At 41.1% G+C, this 14627-nt stretch overlaps 1 protein-coding gene across 5 annotated transcripts in view; it reads left to right on the top strand.

Annotated features, from left to right (window-relative positions):
* ALG9 (ALG9 alpha-1,2-mannosyltransferase) overlaps positions 1-12125 on the top strand; it is a 94016-nt gene extending 81891 nt beyond the window's left edge. For 3 of the 5 annotated variants that reach the window (XR_012094545.1, XR_012094544.1, XR_012094547.1), the window contains one exon: positions 7801-7907. Coding sequence is in view for 2 of the 5 variants with exons in the window: in XM_008020826.3 (XP_008019017.1) it covers positions 7801-7919; positions 8231-8268 (157 nt within the window). In the remaining 3 variants the exon portion in view is untranslated. Of the gene's footprint in view, positions 1-7800; positions 8038-8230 lie in introns of those variants that run through there. The other 2 variants (XM_008020826.3, XM_038005227.2) reach the window with 2 other exon arrangements.
* Positions 12126-14627: the final 2502 nt, after the last annotated feature.

Below are 14627 nucleotides of genomic sequence, written 5' to 3'. Positions count from 1 at the left end.
TGCCTGCAGTCCCACTATTTTGGGAGGCTGAGACCACAGGATTGCTTGAAGCTTTAAGACCATCCAGGGCAACATAGTGAGACTCTGTCTCTATAAATAATAATAATGATAATAAATTAGCTGGGTGTGGTGGCACATACCTGTAGTCCCCATTACTCTGGAGACAGATCAGGGAGGATCACTTGAACCCAGGAGGTTAAGGCTGCAGTGACCTATGATCATGCCACTGCACTCCAGCCTGGACAACAGAGCAAGAGCCTGTCTTTTAAAAGAGAGAGAAAACCTGGATACTAGGATGTTTTCTTTTTAAAATGAAAAATTGACCCAGCATTTCCATTTGTGCCTGCTGAACTGGTGACATCAGGGACTGGCAGCCAGTCATTCATTGACGTCAGCAAGAGCAGATTTAAATCTCCACAGCCGAATGCTCCTCAGCCCTGATAAATAGGGCTGGTAATTGAATTAGAAAACATTCTGAGCCGTGAGCTAATTATGCTGTTCAGGCAATTGCTTTGTCCAGGTCTGTTTCATCCTTGAATCACTTGAGTGACTTTCTCACTGGCAGGGGAAGTATTTCAGTTTCCATGATAGAGGCACATATTTATGTCTCCCTAAATCATGCTGCCTGTGCTGCCCTAGGGCAGTACTTTGGCATTTCACTTTATTACAGACATTATTGTATGAGTTTTGATAGGTATTAGTTTTGTCTGTGAATCAGTCTGATCTCTGTTTCCATGTGTATAAATGTGTGCACCACATGTCATTCCAGTGCACAACTGCTCTTTCCTTTTTTTTTTTTTTTTTGAGCCAGAGTTTCGCTCTGTCACCCAGGCTGGAGTGCAGTGGCTGGATCTCGGTTCACTGCAAGCTCCGCCTCCCGGGTTCACGCTATTCTCCTGCCTCAGCCTCCCGAGTAGCTGGGACTATAGGCGGGCACCACCATGCCTGGCTCATTTTTTATATTTTTAGTAGAGACGGGTTTTCACCATGTTAGCCAGGATGGTCTCGCTCTCCTAACCTCGTGATCTGCCCCCCTCGGCCTCCCAAAGTGCTGGGATTACAGGCGTGAGCCACTGCGCCCAGCCTGCTCTTTCCTTTTATAAAGGTAAATTACCAATTTGGTTTCCTTTTTTCAATAACAATACAACAATTCAAAATGGCCCAGTTATGCTTAGTATATTAAAGCTTTTGATGACAAAATAATCTAGAAAAGCAGCTGGAATGTTAGAAAGGAAGAATTCAAGCCAGCTTGTTCTTTTGTTTAAAAACACACACACACACACACACACAAGCTAGGTGCAGTGATTCATACCTGTAATCCTAGCACTTTGGGAGGCCAAGGTGGGAGGACTGCTTGAGCCCAGGAGTTTGAGACCAGTCTGGGCAACATAGTATAACCCCGTCTCTACAAAAAGTAAAAAGCTGGGAATGGTGGCACACACCTTAGTCCCAACTACTCAGGAGGCTAAGATGGGAGGATCACTTGAACCCTTGAGGTCAAGGCTGCAGTGAGCTGGGATCACACTACTACATTCCAGCCCAGGTGAAAGAGTGAGATCCTGTCTCAAAAGAAAAAAAAGAAATTACAATATATTCCCATCCCAGCTTAGAGATGAGAATGGGCCTAAGCATATATTGGCTGCTTTCTGATTCCATCTTCTGGAAAAAATTAGTTAGTGGCTTTGTGTGTTATAGATAGATAATGCTATTAAAGATCACAACCAGAATCTGCAGGAGAAAAGGAGGTTTTTGTCTTCTAAAGGATTTTTTTCCAGTGCCACACTCTGATGTTAAATAGATCCTTCTTAGCTTTTCCTTCTATGTAATTCTCGCCTTTTTTGTAGTTTTGTGTTCTGGTTTAACTAGAAATGCCTCCTTATTTCTTGAATATATTATTTAGAATTTGATGCCAAATTTCTTGTGATTATACACTGAGGGAGCTTGGCAAATCAGGATGTTTCTTGGATCTCATGATGTAGCTAAGTCAGACCCATGTTTGTCCTTAGCAAGATGGTTATTCCAAACCACAAATTCACTTGGACTTTGAATTCCTCATTAAGAGTAGGAGGAACCATCATTGTGTTCCTGACATTTAACCCATTGCTTGACATGGAGCTCATTTACTTGTAGTTAAACTAAATTGAATTAAACTCATATCTCATTTGTGTGATATCCCTCCCTCACTCTCTTCAGCAGTTCATCCATTCATCCTTCCTTCCATCCATCCAACATTTGTTTTTCAGCATTTACTATATGCCAGGCACATGTTGGCAGATAAAACAGGCATGGCCCCTGGAATTTGGGTGTGTTTTGTGGGGGAGGGTAGATAATAAACTAGTTAACCAACAAATAAATAATACAAATTGTGAACTGTATAATGAAGAAACGCACAGGTGCGCTGAGAGAAAAGAAGTGAGAGGTGGAAACCTAGGGTTTCCTAGGATTGTTGGAAGACCTCTCAAAGGAAGTAACTTTTTTTTTTTTTTTTTTTTTTGCTGAGACAGAGTCTCGCCCTGTCACCCAGGCTGGAGTGCAGTGGCACAATCTTGGCTCACTACAACCTCCACCTCCCAGGTTCAAGTGATTCTCTTGCCTCAGCCTCCCAAATAATTGGGATTACAGGCAGATGCCACCACAGCCGGCTAATTTTGTATTTTTAATAGAGACGGGGTTTCACCATGTTGGCCAGACTGGTCTTGAACTCCTGACCTCAAGTGATCCACCCACCTTGGCCTTGGCCTCCCAAAGTGCTGGGACTACAGGTGTGAGCCTCTGCGCCTGGCCAAAGGAGGTAACTTTTATGCTGAGACATGAAAAATGAGATGAACTCGGTCATGAGAAAAACAGGGTGGAAGAGTGTTCCTGGCTGAGGCAACAGCATATGCAAGGGCTCTAAGGTAGGAGCTTGTATTTTTGAAGAACTGAAAGGGGGCTGGTGTGACCGGAGTGTAGAGGTCCAGGAGGAAGATGGCACAAGGTGAGGTGGGACAATCAGGCAAGGGCTGGATCTCCTAGGGATTTGTAGGCAGTGAGAAAGAGTTTGGGTTTTATTCAGCCCACCTCTATTTGCTGCTGAATGCACAGAGTATTAACCTGAGATGCCTGTAGATTTGGTTATGGTTAGACAAGTTGCTTTTCCTGCTTAGTGTACCTTGGAATATTGGATGGATAAAATGAAATGATGTGCTACATGTTTATTAAATGCTGCTTATACACCTACCTACCCAGCCCTCAGCATTTGACCTCCTGTCTGAATGTTTGCATTATCACTTTGAACTTCTGTGTCAGTTGTTTAGAATTTACCATATGCTAAGTTATGATGATGTATCGTTCATAATCTGTTCTACCCAATTAGCTTATTAGCCCTTTGAGAGGAGAGACTTATATATCTTCAGAGCCAGCACACAAATGCTTACATAGTAGGCACATTGATTTTTTTGTTTGTTTGGTTGCTTTTTGTTTTTGAAAATTGAGGGTTTCCTTTATTTAAAAATTTGTCTACTGGTTTTAAAACATTATTATAAGTAATAAATTTATCTACTTTTATATATATTTGAAATTTTTAATCATAGCAAATGGAAAACCAAGTAGGTTGTTTGTAAAACAAGCAAATAAATAAATAACATAGCGTAAAGTACAAAGTAAAAGTCCTTTGCTGTATCATAGGGACTGCATAATTTTCGTTTTAATTGATACTGCTAAAACTGCCTTTCTAAGTGGCTATGCAGGTTTACACTTTTGCTGGCAATATCTGTTTCTTGATTCCTCATCAGTGTTTGAGACTGTCAGGCTTTTTAACTTTTCCAAACCTGATTATTGAAAATTGTGTCTAGTCTTACATTTCCCTGATTCCTGGTAAGATTGATCATTATTTCATGTTTATTAACCATTTGCATTTCTCTTCTGTAATCATATCTTTTGTCATTTTTCCTGTTGAATTGTCTTACTGATCGCCCAAACAGTTTATATAGTCTAGATTCAAATCATCTGGTACATATATTGCATTTTCTCCCAATCTCTTTTATTTTTTACCCTTGTTTTAGCTTCTCTTTTGAACTCAACAATAATGCATAGTAGTCCTTCTTCTATTTCAGTCCAGCTAGTTATTTTTTAACTTTTTTTGGTTTTCAGAAATGTGATTTTGCTGTGTTTGCCCAGGTTGCCCTTGAACTCCTGGGCCCAAGCAATTCTTTCATGTACCCAGGATTACAGGAACATACCACAACACCTGCCTAGTCAGTGTTTTATTTTGTTTTGTTTTGTTTTGTTTTGTTTTGTTTTTGAGACAGAGTCTTGCCCCATCACCCAGGCTGGAGTGCAGTGGCGCAATCTCAGTTTACTACAAGCTCCATCTCCCAGGTTCAAGCAATTCTCCTGCCTCAGCCACCCAAGTAGCTGAGATTAAAGGCACCCGGCACCATGCCTGGCTAATTTTTGTATTTTTAGTAGAGACAGGGTTTCACCATGTTGGCTAGGCTGGTCTTGAACTCCTGACCTCAAGTGAGCCACTGCGCCCAGCTGCTAGTCAGTGTTTTTGATGATGATATATCCCATGTGCAGACCAAGATAGTTTTTTAAATTATTGTTATTCTTTTTTTTCTCTTTTATTCACACCTAGTGATCAGGAAATATTTTTTTTCCAACTCCTGAGTGGAATCAGAATAAGATCATTTTCTGATAATTTAAGAAAATGATCATTTTTTTGAACATGATCTATCAGCCTACCAGGAAAATAGTCATCACCATTTACTATCTCAGTCCAGTGGACCCTCTTTGTCTTCTATATTTTTACCTTTTTTTTTTTTTTTTTTTTGAGACAGGGTCTCGCTCTGTCACCCAAGCTGGAGTGCAGTGGCCCAATCTCGGCTCACTGCAGCCTCCACCCCCCAGGTTCAAACAATTGGCCTGCCTCAGCCTCCTGAGTAGCTAGGATTACAGGCACGCTGTAATTTTTGTACTTTTAGTAGAGACGGGGTTTCACCATCTTGGCCAAGCTGGTCTTGAACTCCTGACTTCGTGATCCACCCGCCTTGGCCTCCCAAAGTGCTGGGATTACAGGCGTAAGCCATTGCGTCTGGCCTATTTTTAAGTTATTTTATAGGCTGGGCATGGTGGCTCATATCTGTAATCCTAACACTTTGGAAGGCTGAGGCAGGTGGATTTATCGAGCCCAGGAGTTCAAGGCCAGCTTGGATAACATAATGAAACCCCATCTCTACAAAAAATAAAAAATTAGCTAGGCACCCCTGTAGCCCAGCTACTCAGGAAGCTGAGGCGGGAGGATTGCTTGAGCTCAGGAGGTCAAGGCTGCAGTGAACTATGATCATGCTACCACACTCTAGCTTGGGCAACAGAGCGAGACCCTGTCTCAAAATAAATAAATGAAAATAAGTATAATTTATCTTTGTTCTTTGGAAGGCTCTAAAAAGAATAAAATTATGAAGTAGCAATCCTCCCAAATAGTAAGGAATTGCTACAAAAAGAAAGTAAAAACCTGGGACAGGTGAGGTAGCTCGCGCCTGTAATCTCAACACTTTGGGATTCCGAGGCAGGAGGGTTGTTTGAGCCCAGGAGTTCAAGGCCAGTCTGGGCAAAATAGTGAGACCCTGTCTCTTGGGAAAAAAAAAAAAAGTTGAAAACTAAAATTGGGTCCACTGGACCCTGAGGTTATACCAAGGACTGAGTTGACCAGAAATATACAATGACTATATTAATGAAACTTTTATTATAGAGTCAACTAAAATGGAAATTACACTTGTTAGTTTTATACTTTTTTTACTAAAGCTTGTAGGAATTTGCCCTATTTTGCATCTTTCTGTTCTACCCTTCACCCTTCACCTTATTTGTGCAGTGTAGATGAAAATGGTAAATTTTCTTTCTTTTTTTTTTTTTTTTTTTTAAGACAATATCTCACTCTGTCACCCAGGCTGGAGTGCAGTGGCATGATCACAGCTCACTGCAGCCTCAACCTCCTGGGCTTATGGGCTCGTGCTGTACTAGCAGCTCAGACTTCAGAATAGCTGGGACTGCGGGTGTGTGCCAACCTGCCAGGCTAATTTTTAAACATTTTTTTGTAAACACAGGTCTCACTTTGTTGCCCAGGCTGGGCTCAAACTCCTGGGCTCAAGCAATCCTCCCACCTCAGCCTCTCAAAATATTGGAATTACAGGCCTGAGCCACCGTGCCTGGCCATTAACTTCTCCTTGACTGGGGTAGATGCTTCCTCCTGTTCATTTTATTTGTAGGAGCCCTGCTTTGTCTCATGTCTCTTCTCCAAACCTCTTTTCTCTATCAGAGCCCTTGATAGAGTTCACTGTTGAAGTAAAGTGAATCTCACAGAGCACAGGGCACTGCCAGCATCCTAGTTGGGAAGAATCTCTAAGAGGCATGCATGCCAAGCACAGTGTCATTGTGTGCAGGCATTGTAGGAGTCTGCCAAACCCAAGGGTAGGCTGCCAGTACAAATGCCACGTTGACATGACATTTACAAGTTTAGAATTTGGAAAAGGACTGGCAGTGGAACACCTTCAGCTACCTCATTCAGGATGGCAGTAACTAGGCCAACTTTTGATTTTCAGACTCAGAAATCAGAGTGAGGAAGTAATACTCCATACAGAATTTAAAACTATCACTACAACTTTTTCTAGGAAATGACAAATCCTGTTAGTCTGTTCCTGGGATGCATGATAAACCGTAATGGTTAAGAGTGTAGACTCCGGAGTCAAACCTGGATTTGAATGAGGCCTCTGTCACTTACTGTGTAACCCTGTGCAAGTTGAAGCCCTAGTTTCCCTTTTATAAAATAGGGATAATAATACCACTTCCTCATAGAATTATCAAATGGATTAAATCATATATATATTTATTTATTTTTTAATTTTTGTTGAGATGGAGTCTCGCTCTGTTGCCCATGCTAGAGTGCAGTGGCATGATCTCGGTTCACTGCAACCTCTACTTCCCGGGTTCAAGCAATTCTCCTGCCTCAGCCTCTCAAGTAGCTGGGATTACAGGCATATGCCACCATGCCCAGCTAATTTTTTTGTATTTATTAATTTAATAGAGACAGAGTTTCACCATGTTGGTCAGGCTGGTCTCGAACTCCTGGTCTCAAATGATCTGCTTGCCTCGGCCTCTGAAAGTGCTGGAATTACAGGCGTGAGCCACTGTGCCCGGCCGATAATATATTTAAAATATAAGCACTTTTCACATTCTTCAGAAATTGATGAGAAATTTAGGTTTTCAGTTCTCATGTTTCAGTAATAAGTAGATATATTATAATTTACCAGGGACATGTTGTCACAATATGAACTTGTGTGTAGACGCTTTCCTTGACTTAGACAATACTGGAACACTATGCACAGGCACCCAGGATGTAGTTTTCTTCCCCTCTCCAGGAAAACTTACAGCTGGAGTCCAGGTCATTTGAGTACTTGGCATCTCTACAGTTTCTTAGATGCAGAAACCATTTTGGTGTTAAGAATTCGTTTCAGCAATAGCAGTCCTTTGACGTGGAATTTTTATATGGCACATTCTAATGCAAAATGAAGACCTAGGGCTCTTCTGAAGGATATACTGTAGCTTATTAGGGACAATAATAAATTTTCATTTAGGTGACAAGGTACTCGGCCTTGATTAAGTCTTTTATCATGATCTAGTACCTAAGTAATAGACTTTTCTGTGCCACTTGAATAAAATATAATCCTTACTGCAGATCTTAGTTTATTTCTTTTAATTACATTTAGTACCATTAGTAAATTCTCCCAAGTGATAAAATTCTCTTTTTTAACCCTTGTTTTTCAGATCTTCAAAGCTGCTGCGGGCATTCTATGTCCCTTTCCTGTCAGATCAGTATACAGTGTATGTAAACTACACCATCCTCAAACCCCGGAAAGCAAAGCAAATCAGGAAGAAAAGTGGAGGTTAGCAACACACCTGTGGCCCCAAAGGACAACGGTCTTGTTAACTAGTGATTCCAGTGACCTGACTCCCTGCAAGTCATCGCCTGTAACTTTTGTAATAAAGGTCTTCTGACACGAATGCTGGAATCTGGGTGCTCTGGGCTAGTCAAAGTCTATTTCAAACTCTAGTCAAAAATCACATTTGCTCCTTTTGTGTCACGTCTCTGTTCTGCATGTAAACTTTTTGCAGCTAGGCAGAGAAAGGCCCTAAAGCACAGATAGATATATTGCTCCATATCTCATTGTTTTTCCTCTGTTCAATTATTTACTAGACCGGAGAAGAGCAGAACCAACTTACAGGAAGAATTGAAAATCCTGGGACTGGATGGCTGTGTTAAGCTGTTCTCCACACTCTGGCCTGGCATCTGAGAACTAGCAAGCCTCTCTTAGGCCATATGGGCTTCTCCACCAAAGCTGTTTGGCAGCTCCTAGCAGACCTTCTTGTTCAAATCCTCGTGCTGAAAATGAACATAGCCTAGTTGCCAGCCCACATGTCCTTTTCACCTCCAGCAAGACTAAGCTTCTTTAAAGCACTTCACAGGACTAGGACCCTGTCCTGGAATTATCTCAGGAAAAAGGCGACCATTTGAGAAACTGTGACCTAATTTTATTATAATGATGCCTCTAATTTTCATTTCCTTTACAACCCACTGTAACTATATGGTTGTATTGTTTTTTTGTTTAGTTTTAGCATGCTATGTTTTGAATTCTAGACTCCTCCGTGTGAAGATATCAACAGACAAAACTACAACTGTATAGGACATATTTGGAGAAAATTTTATCAATTGATAGACTTGGATGACATCACATTTTTAAGTAATGTAATCTGAGGCCACTGCTGAGGAAATGAAGAATTTTCCTTTTTTTTTTAACCACCCCCAGTGAAAAGGACCAGTGTATATAGCACCTATTTTTTAGTTCTGTCTGTTGTGAGGCACATCCTGCATGGGGCACTTCTAGTCAAATAGGCAATTATAAGGACCTAATTAAAATGTAATAAGTATATACTATTACTTTAAAAGCCTTTACTGTCAGTACTTCAGTTTACAAGGCACTTTCACAGCATCTCATTTGATCCTCACAGTCACAACATGTGGTAGACAAGGCAGGTGATTTTTATCCCCATTTTACAGAAAAGGAAACAGGCTGGGGTGGGGAGTGAGGGGAGGTAAACATAGTTGCCTGAGGTCACACAGCCAGTAAGTAAGAGAGCTGGGACTGGAACCTAGGTTTCCTTACTCTCTCTCATCTGTTGCTCCTCCATATTCCTCACTCAACCATGAAAACATTACTCGAAAGGACTGATGAGGTTAACCAGAGACCCAACTGATACTGTAACTTTCTATTTTAAGGAAGAATTGTATCTATTTCTTTGAGTTCTTTGGAGCCTCCAGTCTGCCTGTATGTTAGACTAGCACAGCAGTGCTGTGTGATGCAGCCTGACCTGTGGCAGGAAAGTAGTGCTTCTGTTTGGAAGTCGTCTTCTTTTGCAGCCACACGGGATCCAAATATTAGTACTATTCCTGTAGTCAATCTGGGGTCACATTATAGGTGCCTTATTTCCCTAAGGGTAACTGATCTGAATATCTGCAAATAGGATGAATCTATTTTTCACAAGTTCCATCTTTCATTTTTCTTTTTTTCTTTTGAGGTGGAGTCTCATTCTGTCGCCCAGGCTGGAGTGCAGTGGCGTGATCTCGGCTCACTGCAACCTCTGCCTCCCAGGTTGAAGCAATTCTTATGTCTCCCGAGTAGCTGGGATTACAGGCATGAACCATCACGCCCAGCTAATTTATGTATTTTTAGTAGAGTTGGGGTTTCACCATGTTGGCCAGGGTGGTCTTGGACTCCTGACCTCAGGTGATCCACCCACCTTAGCCTCCCAAAGTGCTGGGATTACAGGCATGAGCCACTGCACCCAGCCCCATCTTTCATTTTCAAAGAGGAGGGCATTCTAATAGGAACTGATGCCAAGAGAGAAGAAAAGAAGTGATAACAGAAGAAATGGCTAGTTACAATATTAAAAAGCTCCTTTTTGAGATCTGCTCTGCAGGAATATCAGAGACAGTTGAAGCACTGGAGAGGTAATAGGTCTAGACAGTACAGAACAATAACTGGGGAGTGTGTAAAGATAGACTGGGCTCCTCCTTGCTTGAAAGATCTCTAGTATTTAATTCTCAATACTTGATTACTATTTTCCAGTGTAAAACTGGCACATATGATCTGACTGTAGGACAGAGAATTATAAGTGAAACATTTGCCTTACAGTGATAATGTGCTGTTCTTCACAGTAGCTAAGGCCCTCTATGTTTCGCAGAGGTAAATAAGAATCCAGGAATGGAGGTCCATCTATGATGAATGGCTTTTTTCTAATCAAAGTAGTATAATGCTGGTCTGTTTTATCATCTTGCTTGTTTTGTTTTTTTTTTAAACAACACCTTAATTATAATATAGCACAAACAAAGGCCAGGACTGATGCAGGGATTCCTTGGAAATAGCAGTTCCTAACACTTTTAAAACCTGATTTTGGATCTCACTGTTCTATGTATGTCTTTAGTGAGAGCACAATAAATGGCAGGACACTGTGCCAAATGTTATAGGTAAGGAATATAGAAATGAATGTTTTTTGTTGTGAAGGTGTTTCCATGTGATATAAACACGTTTTTAAAAATCTCCATCACTTTGTAATATAGGAAGGATAGCTTTGCCTGGGAAAACCAGTTTCAAAACACCTGCTCAGAGTAGCATTTCTCCCTCAGAAAATCAGTGTTCCGCCTACACTGACTGTTCTGCTTGCCATAAGGAGGAAGCATGCAAGATACTTATTTCTCCATAGATTATGGAGTATAGAGGGATGTGGGACTACAGATAATTTTTTTTTGTTTTTTTTGCGAGACAGAGCCTTGCTCTGTCACCCAGGTTGGAGTGCGGTGGCGCGACCTCAGCTCACTGCAACCTCTGTCTCCCAGGTTCAAGCAATTCTCCTGCCCCAGCCTCCCGAGTAGCTGGGATTACAGGCATGCACCACCGCGCTCAGCTAATTTTTCTATTTTTAGTAGAGGTGGGCTTTTACCTTGTTGGCCAGGCTGGTCTCAAACTCCTGACCTCGTGATCCTCCCGTCTTGGCCTCCTGAAGTGCTAGGATTACAGGCGTGAGCCACCGCGCCCGGCCCAGATGACTTTTAGTAGCCTTTGATCATGGGGTGAGTGAGGAAGTAGGTATACTTGGCAAATGCATGGTTCTGTGATTTCTAGCTCTAAAGCAGCCTTATCTGAATCCCCAAATCTTGTGATGCTGAGTACCATTACTGAACCAGTCTGCACGGTAGGCATCTATTACCAAAATTTACTTCCTATCTGGTAGGTGTCATCTGATAAGAAAGAAGACAGGTTATTTTAATCTTTTGAGATAATCACAGAAAATTACAGCCCATACTCTTTATTACCGAATTCAAGTTTGGAAATAGGCCCTTTGTTTTAAATCATGATGGGTCTTTATCCCAACCATTTATCTAGGTCATTTTTCCAACTTTGGAGTTCTAGGAAAGAACCTTGAAAACCCGATACGATTCTGCAGCGTGAGGTCTAGGGTGACCATTTGGGCAAAGCTCCAACGGCAATCATTTATTGTGTTTTGCATTTCCTGGGATTTATTGAAATAAGAATTCACTGTGATTATGTAGTCTTCTGGCCAGTATCAGGCAGCTCTGCTTTTAATTTGGTTAATTTTATTTTATCTGAAGAGGGAGGATAGGCACAATTTAATCTTGGCCTCCACAAGCATATTAAAGCTCATGTGTTAATCAGTGCATTCTTATGCTCCTACATTAAATGCCTTGGGTAAATGGATAAATGGACTTGTGCCCAGCTTTAATTTTTTTTTTTTTTTTGCAGCAGAAAGATCAGACTTCCATACGGCATTGTTGGATTTCAGAGGCTTTCTGGTGTATCTGTAAATCTGAATGTTGCCGTTACTTCTGCCAGTCTGTATAACCATGTGATTCATGCTGCAAATGAAATCAGGAAGCAGTGAAGTGTTAAAGCAAGACTATTATCCAATTCGCTTGTCTTCCTGATCCTTGTACTTTATTTCACGTGTCAGTGTTTACATTACATACTTATATTTCCTGTTAAAAAGTTAAATAAATTGTAGCAGTTTGATTTTCTTTTTCTTAATGTGACGTTTTCTTTTGTGCTGTTAAATCTTTCTTGGAAAGTGGAAATTGAAGGAGCTCAACTCCTTCTTTCTCCCTGACTCCAGCCCTATTCCTCGGTATGGAGACCTGCCTTCTACAGGCCAAATATCCCAGAATGTTTATTCTAAAAACTTTAGAAGACTTCAGGAAACCCAGTGAAGATTAGTTTTATTTTACCTATGTTAAAACCACGCACAGTAGGGATTACTCAATATGTGGGCCAGGCGCGGTAGCTCACGCCTGTAATCACAGCACTCTGGGAGGCCGAGGCAGGTGGATCATTTGAGGTCAGGAGTTCGAGATCAGCCTGACCAACGTGGTGAAACCATGTCTCTACTAAAAATACAAAAGAGCTGGGCGTAGTGGCGCATGCCTGTAATCCCAGCTACTTGGGAGGCTGAGGCAGGAGAATCGCTTGAACCTGGAAGGTGGAGGTTGCAGTGAGCCAAGATTGCACCATTCCACTCCAGCCTGAGCAGCAAGAGTGAGACTCCGTCTCAAAAAAATAATAATAAATGAATACAAATTAAAAAGAATTACTCAGTATATGAACATTGTACCTAAAAGAGGTGAAGTTCCTGGATCCATCTTAAGTTTTTGGAATGAGAATCACTGGACTGTGAGAGTCTAATTTTCTTAGAAATCTTGATCCAGTTATATCTAACACTTAGGTAATTTCCCCATTTGCTGGGGTTGTCAGAAGGAATAATTTTTTAAAATTTTTTCTTGTTTTATATTTTAGAAATGGCATGTGTTATATTGTCCAGGCTGGCCTTGAACAACAAACAGTCCTCCTGCCTCAACCTCTTGAGTAGCTAGGACTACAGGCATGCACCACTGCACCCAGCTGGAATAAATATTTTTTTGTAAATTAATTCCTAGTGTCCTTGCTATGCCATCGGCTTTATACCCTATAACTTCTAGCAGCTATCTGGTGTTGTGCCATTGGTTATCATTCTTCTTCCCATAGGACCCCAGATGCCCTTAACTTGGTTTGATTTATTTCTCCCAAATTGTTTGAAGAAACGATGCTTTTATTAGTATAATTCCAGGAAGAAGTCCACAACCTTAATTTCTTTTCCCTTGTCTAGAATGTCATCTTTCTCCCTGTTTGTTACTCTTACTTTTAGGGCTGAGTCTCCTTTTTCTAAGAAGGCTTTCTATACTTCAGACTCTTTGATTACATTCTTTTCTGAGCCTTCTTGATTACCCAGTGTCCTTACTAATGGCGTAGAACCTTAACATATAAACCATGCAACCCTGTCTCACAAGGACATTGTTGGCATATGAGGGGCAAAGACCACATCACACTGCTATGTATTTCCGGTGCTCAGCATGGTTCCCCGAACATTTTGGTACTGTACATGTTTATTGACAATGAAGAAAGAAAAACAAAAAGAGACCTGGGACTAATGTACCAACTGTTGCTCTCAACTTGGCATGGATTAAACCATAGAAAATATGACAAGTTGGCCGGACATGGTGGCTCATGCTTGTAATTCCAACACTTTGGGAGGCTGAGGTGGGTGGGATCACTTGAGGTCGAGAGTTCAAGACCAGCCTGACCTACATGGTGAAACCCCCATCTCTACAAAAATACAAAAATTAGCCAGACATGATGGTGGGTGCCTGTAATCCCAGCTACTCGGGAGGCTGAGACAGGAGAATCGCTTGAACCCATGAGGTGGAGTTTGCAGTGAGCCAAGATCATGCCATTGCACTCCAACCTGGGTGACAGAGCAAGACTCTGTCTCAAAAAAAAAAAAAAAGTCAAATAATAAATTCTGCCTGTAGTACTCAGAAAGGGCAATTTGGAAGATATGAATGTGTATATTTCGCCAATTCTCCTGAAATACAAGGGCTTCTTCACAAAAGCATTTTAGAAAGGTAGCTTCTAAAAAGACAGGGTACCTTTACTGAATATTCCTATTATGACTTGCTTTTAGAGGGTCGGACCTAGCCCAGGAGACCTTCTGAACAAATTTGGATCAGAAAGCCTCTCCTCCAGGTGTGAGGAGGTGCTGGGGACTCTACCAGCTACATGTCCTGCTAGGAAAAGGAAGTCTGACTGCAAGATGACCGTATTAAATACATTAGATTGAATAATACTAAGTAGCAAGGGATATTTTAAAACTGAAACTGTTTTGGCTCTCTTCAGCTGTAGATTCAGCATAGCCCTGACATTTAAACAAATGATAACCAACACATGTGAGAAATATAATGTGGGAAATTTAGATTAGGGATGTGAGATTATGGAATTACAGTGACAAGGAAAGACTGGGAATTTCCAGTTGTAGGCTGGTAGAATAAATAGTCTGTTAAAATTAACAATTGGGTTTAAATAACATTTTACTTGAGTATGAGCTTTTTTTTCCTTTTTTTCAGTGAATTCTCATAAAATACTTTAGGTGGTAGGGCTCTTTGTTTGTTTTTGGTTTTGCCTCAGGTTTCTGGGCTTGAGATGCCTAGAGAT

This window comes from Chlorocebus sabaeus, chromosome 1 (genome assembly GCF_047675955.1).
Source record: "Chlorocebus sabaeus isolate Y175 chromosome 1, mChlSab1.0.hap1, whole genome shotgun sequence".
Classification (NCBI taxonomy): Eukaryota; Metazoa; Chordata; class Mammalia; order Primates; family Cercopithecidae; genus Chlorocebus; species Chlorocebus sabaeus.
Note: the sequence above shows the minus strand (reverse complement) of the source record. Positions and strands in the feature narration are given on the sequence as shown.